The 6,328-nt window shown below is 35.2% G+C and overlaps 1 protein-coding gene across 2 annotated transcripts; it reads left to right on the top strand.

The window, feature by feature from the left end:
• Positions 1-465: 465 nt before the first annotated feature.
• Positions 466-5,851, top strand: LOC108489548 (aminopeptidase P1-like). Of its 2 annotated transcripts, none has more exons than XM_017794179.2 (16): positions 466-839; positions 933-996; positions 1,099-1,238; positions 1,324-1,608; positions 1,686-1,808; positions 1,942-2,220; positions 2,474-2,560; positions 2,752-2,816; positions 2,982-3,048; positions 3,483-3,617; positions 3,749-3,829; positions 4,420-4,474; positions 4,617-4,721; positions 4,824-4,895; positions 5,266-5,390; positions 5,526-5,851. In XM_017794179.2, exons 1-16 carry the CDS (start codon positions 747-749, stop codon positions 5,685-5,687), a joined length of 1,938 nt encoding a protein of 645 aa, XP_017649668.1. In that variant the 5' UTR covers positions 466-746; the 3' UTR covers positions 5,688-5,851. The 2 variants fall into 2 exon arrangements, with proteins under 2 accessions (XP_017649668.1, XP_017649667.1); XM_017794178.2 differs by having other exon boundaries at positions 524-839; positions 2,979-3,048.
• Positions 5,852-6,328: the final 477 nt, after the last annotated feature.

Genomic DNA, 6,328 nt, shown 5'->3' with positions numbered 1-6,328 from the left:
CATTTCTACTCTACTCGTAACTCCAGATGAAGATAATATTATTTAGGTTTTATTTGATTTAATTTCCTCAATTTTTAAACAAAATGCAGTTGGGTTTCATATTAATTTTAGGTTATAGATTTTGACCAAATCAATTTTGTTTTATAGTTTTTAGACATTATTTGATAAATATTGTTTAAACAAATAAAAATTATATAATATTTGTAAATTATTATTTTAAATAAAAATATTTAATTTTTATACCAAATAAAATTTAATACAATTTAAATAAACTTAAGTTGTAAATAAATAAATAAAAAGGTACAAACATTTCTATTTCTTTATTTTGTTTTCTCAGCCAAATATGATATCTAATTACCATGCCCTGGGAGGCTACTTCATTTATTACTAAGATATTTCAAAACCAGAAGCAAAGTAAAACAAGATCTGCATTGAAAATATCATGTCAAAGCTTGACAGTACGGAACATACGAAAGTAAAACAAGGAGCAAGTTGTAACAGTTAATTCGATGTAATTATAACACAAACAAAACAAATAATACAACTATTATTTTTTTTGTAGTCAAATCGAGACATCCTTATCTCAGCTTACACACTGCCTAACCTCCTGAAATCAGCACCCAATTCTCTTGGGTTCCTCAATCCTCGCTTTGTTTTAAAAGCAATCGCAACCCATCTGAAGAATAACTCGAAAACTTTCCTACAATTTTCAACCAAAAAACAGCTACTCTCTCGTTCGGTCTTTGATGGAGGAAATACTTTCTGCTTTGAGGTCTTTAATGGCCTCTCACTCTCCTCCTCTCCATGCCTTAATCGTACCTTCTGAAGATTATCATCAAGTAAACCCACTTTTCTTTTTCTTTAAATAGTAATTCCTTTAAAATATTTCAACTAATCTTTTTATGGGTTTAATTTTGAATCGATTTTTGCAGAGCGAATATGTTTCTGATCGTGATAAAAGGCGCGAATTTGTTTCTGGATTCACTGGAAGTGCAGGTTTTCTTTTTTCTTTATAAAGTTTCGTCTTATCATTATTATTAGTAAAGATTATATTGATTTTGAAAATAAGATTAGACTGATTTTGGAAATCTATTTCAGGTTTGGCACTTATTACAAAAGATGAAGCAAGGCTATGGACGGACGGCCGATATTTCTTGCAAGCGATGCAGCAGCTTAGTGATCAATGGCAACTGATGCGAATCGGAGAAGATCCTTCAGTTGATTCCTGGATATCTGATGTAAGTTTTACCATTCTGCCCCCCGAAATTTCAATCTTGTTCTTCAAATTTTGACTTACTAATTTTTTTTTACTAACTAATATAGAATTTGCCGAGAGAGGCAGCTATTGGGGTCGATCCTTGGTGTGTATCAGTGGATACGGCTCAAAGATGGGAACGTGCTTTTGCGAAAAACCACCAGAAACTAATACAAACCTCAAGCAATTTGGTTGATGAGGTGTGGAAAAACCAGCCACCCGCTGAAACTAACCCAGTTATCGTTCATCCCTTGGAATTTGCTGGTCGTTCTGTTGCTGAAAAGTTGAAAGATTTGAGAGAGAAGCTTGCTATTGAAAAGGCTTGTGGAATTATTATCACAGCTTTAGATGAGGTATGATTTATCAAATTGTTGGTCGAGTGGAATATGCTGAGTTGTTATATTTTGGAGTTCAAATACCTACTTTGCAGGTGGCTTGGTTATATAATATCCGTGGGAGTGATGTCTCTTACTGTCCAGTCGTTCATGCATTTGCTATTGTAACATTGAACTCGGCTTTCCTTTATGTGGACAAGAGGAAGGTTTCATCTAAGGTAGGATTTCATATTTCAGTTTGTAGGAGTTTTCAATTTTTATTCATTGGTGTTCTCTGCATATCAGTAGTTATTGCAAGCCCTGCATGAAGATAGGAGAAGGTTTTTACTGATTACATGTATGTTAATGCAGGTGAGCTCTTCCATACAAGAGAATGGAATTGAAGTTCGGGAGTATAGTACTGTGAGCTCAGATGTTGCGTTGTTAGCATCTAATCAGCTTGATAAGGACACAGGATTAAGTTCTGGTCAAAATGGTGTTTGTGAAAGTGGCACATGTGAAGCAGAAGAAAACAATAATGATCTTATATGGGTTGATCCTGCTTCATGCTGCTATGCATTATTTTCGAAACTAGATGCTAAGAAGATGCTCCAGCAGCAGTCACCTTTGGCCCTTGCTAAAGCCTTAAAGGTTGTCGATGCACTTCCTATCTAGTTGAATCTTACTATAGAAGTGTATAAAATATGCTTATTTGGTGTCTCTTTTGATATTCTGGAAATAATTTATTTAGGAGTTGGAACAACTTAGATTTTGGATGTTTACTTGTAAACTTACAGTAGTGAAGAAGCCGTTACTTATTTGAAATAATCTTTAATATCTATAGAGAAACTGAGATTGATCGTATTCCATTTAAATTAATTTGTTGTTCAAATCTGTATTCTAGAATCCAGTTGAGTTGGATGGATTAAGGAATGCACATATCCGGGATGGTGCAGCTGTTGTGCAGTATCTTGTCTGGTTGGATAAACAGGTATAGGACTTTGATCTTTATATATTATATCTCTTGCAAATTCATAAAACTTCTATTTGATTGTTTAAGATTCTACCCTCATCTGGTTTAGATTGGATATGTTTTCAAAGTACAATATTTCTCAACATATGCAACAAGATTTTAGGCTGTTGTTAGGCTTGTAATGATGCTATTCTCTTTCAAATGCTCAGATGCAAGAGATTTATGGGGCTTCTGGCTACTTCTTGGAGGGGAAGGGACGAAGCAAAAAAAGATCGTAAGCTATCAAATTGCTAGTTGATATATTTCCTCTCTTTCACCCCTGCACTTGGCTGTTTTTTGAGCCTGAAACCAAACAGGCTGTCCCCATCTGACAAAAATTTCTGAGCTATAGGTGCACTGACTCTTGGTGTTTTTTCATGCTATTGAATGAACCAAGCAGAGAGACTATGAAACTGACTGAGGTGACTGCTAGTGATAAGTTGGAGGGATTTCGTGCAACAAAAGAGGTAACAGTACTTTTGATAAAGTTATATTGTGATAATAAGGAAAATTATTCAAACTGTTGTTTTTGGTATAACAATAAAAATAAAATGTGAGAGTGGCATTCTTGAATTACTAGTGATAAGCTGTGTTGTTTTGTGTCCATCATCAACTGGCAACAACTTTGTTTTGTAAACTTGAGCATCATAGTGTTTGAAGTTAAGAGTTTTCTAATTGTCAGAACTTATGAGCATTTCAAAAGAAAAAGAAAAATTGGAACTCATAAGCATTTAGTGTGAAATGAGCATCTTTGCTCCAGTTGTTGCTAACATGCTGTGCATGCATTAATAGCTGTTCATGTTCCAAAATTTTTCTTTGTTCTTTGTTCTTGTTGCTAAAATGTTATGCATTATTTGTATTTTGATCATGCCACAAAAAATAATTCTATTACTAATTGCAGCACTTTAGAGGCCTAAGTTTCCCTACTATTTCTTCGGTTGGTCCAAATGCGGCCGTCATTCATTACTCACCTCAGCCTGAAACATGTGCTGAGCTTGATCCAGATAGCATTTATCTATTTGATTCAGGAGCGCAGGTATTCTATCACATCCTAATATTTTGCTTCTATCATTAACCAAAACCATCAGTAAAGCCTACTATTTCTTATTCTAGATTCTTAGTCTGATTCTTAATCTATAACTGACAATCTTGATGGCATCATTGAAGTATCTAGATGGAACAACTGATGTAACTCGGACAGTTCATTTTGGAAAGCCTTCAGAACATGAGAAGGCTTGCTATACCTCAGTAAGTGGCTTCTGATGTATTCTCTTTTGGATATTTCTTATTGTGTGTCTATATTCATGTTTCTTTTTGTCACACTGTACCAATCTGGAATTCTGATGTGCTTCTATTTCCAAAGCTCCTGATGGATATGTGATACAAACCATATCCTTCTCTAGGCATTTTTTTTTTTTTGCCTTGGAAATGATGTGTCACATGAATGATTGTGACATGTGATAGGAACCATAGCGTGATTGGGATGTCTAATCTAATCTGTATTTGACTATACATATTAAGCCTTAAATTAAATAATATTTAGTTATAAGAATGTAATATCTTTGTCAGAATAGAACAAAATAAATTATTTGTGGTGATAAATCCAATGAGTTATCAATAGTGATCATTTTGTACCCAATTTGTTTGCATGAAGGCTGTTGAAGAATGGCCAGCAAATTGTAAGTCTTTATGACTTTTAGACTTTCTTTTCAGTGGTTTGGGGGGTTTGGGGGGATACTTCTTGATGTAAAGATAGGTTAAAATGCTTGGTTTCCACTTTTGTTCTTTCCTTAAATTCACACGGATTTCATTTTCTATTCTTACTGGATTCCACACAGGTTCTTAAGGGCCATATTGCTCTGGGAAATGCTCGCTTTCCTAATGGAACAAATGGTATTAGAAGTTTTCTCTATTTGTTTGCTTAATTATTCCTCATTTATTTGAGAATTTTTGCTTGAAGTCATCTTGAATTAGTCGAAACTCCAATATCTAATTTATATATAGAGAGACTATTTTGATTGATTGGCTTCTATAGGTCATGCACTTGATATTCTGGCTCGAATTCCTTTGTGGAGGTATGGCCTTGATTATCGACATGGTACTGGTCATGGAATTGGATCTTACCTAAATGTTCATGAAGGTTAGCATTTAGTTACACTTGCTTGCAGAAGTTAGGGTTACCATTGATTCAGAGAAACTTTTCATTAACTTTGTTTTTTCCTGGTTTAATTAATTGGAGCAGGGCCACATCTAATTAGCTTCAGACCACAGGCTCGTAATGTGCCACTTCAAGCTTCTATGACAGTAACAGATGGTAGATTAGTTATCCCTCCTTATACTGATATCTTTTTACTTCTTCGTTATCATTTTGTATTTAATGCTTTAATGCTTGTTTTACTCATAGCTTTTCACGCTTTACTATTTCCAAGCATTTAATGCACTGACTGAGCTGTCATTGTTAGCTGGAGTCTTTTTGCACAGGCAGTTTTGGCCGTCCTTTTGTGTGTGTGGTTCTTGTATGCATATCTGCATAAATTACATAATTATAAAGTTCTAATTAGTTTGAGAATTCTATTTACTCAATGTTCAAATATTACCGGGTGTATGTTTGATCTGAGAAGTAACGTGTCATTAGTGAATAAATGGAGCATTTACTGATTCTATTTGGAAATTCCATTTCCCAGAACCTGGATATTATGAAGATGGGACCTTTGGGATAAGATTAGAGAATGTACTCGTAATCAAGGAGGCTGATACTGAATTCAATTTTGGTGATAAGGGATACTTATCATTTGAGCATATCACTTGGGTAAGTTTGTCACTAGGCATAAATTATTCCTCTTATATCAACCATGATTTGTATAATCCATGTGTTTGTTTGCGCATTTGCAAATATGCTTTTCCTGGACAGCTGAATTTTAGATTTTAATGGCTTATGTTTCAGGCACCATATCAGATAAAGTTGATTGACTTGAGCCTCTTGACACCTGAGGAGATTGAATGGTTGAATACCTACCATTCAAAATGCAGGGAAATTCTTGCACCATCAATGGATAAAAACGAGCTGGATTGGCTGAAAAAAGCCACTGAACCTGTAAGTGCATGATATGTCTATATTTCAGGAAGCCAGGGGACCTTTCTCTTCTTTTATCTATATGAGAACCAATTATGAGACTAGTTTTCTAAATGATCTGAACTTGGTAGCTAATTTAAATCTCATATTTATGGAATAATAGTGATTTTCTGCATCAATTTTTTACCGTATGAAAATGGCTCGCATATGCGTGTATGCTCACTAAATTAATTAAGCAACTGAATCTTATGCTCGGAGGTGCTGGTCCCAAGTCTTTTGGCCACTTGGGACAGAGAATTGTGAGATGAATTGTAAGATGCATAGTTCCTTATCGCATGCCCATCCTTATCCACCCCGATCTTTCTTGCCGACACATTTGCTCTAACAGCAATCCCAGAATCATACTTTAGCATGCAGCGTTCATAAGTGGCCACACTATCATTGGCACCCCAGTTGAAATGCTCTCTACAGTTGAATTCCATCGGCATCTGAAACCTTGACTGTTTATAGTCAGGTTAGATTTTAATGATTTTAGCCTAGATGTTTAACGTGGTGCCCAAATTTGTCTTGGCCACTAAGTGAGAACGATAGGCCTACATAAAAATGCATATCACGTGGAGAGGGCCCTTGGCCCTCATTTATTATGACGAGTGGACTTCAACCCAAGCAACCCC

This window comes from Gossypium arboreum, chromosome 10, assembly GCF_025698485.1.
Source record: "Gossypium arboreum isolate Shixiya-1 chromosome 10, ASM2569848v2, whole genome shotgun sequence".
Taxonomy (NCBI): Eukaryota; Viridiplantae; Streptophyta; class Magnoliopsida; order Malvales; family Malvaceae; genus Gossypium; species Gossypium arboreum.
Note: the sequence above shows the minus strand (reverse complement) of the source record. Positions and strands in the feature narration are given on the sequence as shown.

Bases quoted from the DNA above. Each gene is read 5' to 3' on its own strand.
- LOC108489548 (XM_017794178.2), top strand. From the start codon at position 747: ATGGAGGAAATACTTTCTGCTTTGAGGTCTTTAATGGCCTCTCACTCT. The intron at 4,722-4,823 runs GTTAGCATTTAG...TAATTGGAGCAG, and splicing joins TTACCTAAATGTTCATGAAG to GGCCACATCTAATTAGCTTC. The intron at 5,391-5,525 runs GTAAGTTTGTCA...CTTATGTTTCAG, and splicing joins CATTTGAGCATATCACTTGG to GCACCATATCAGATAAAGTT.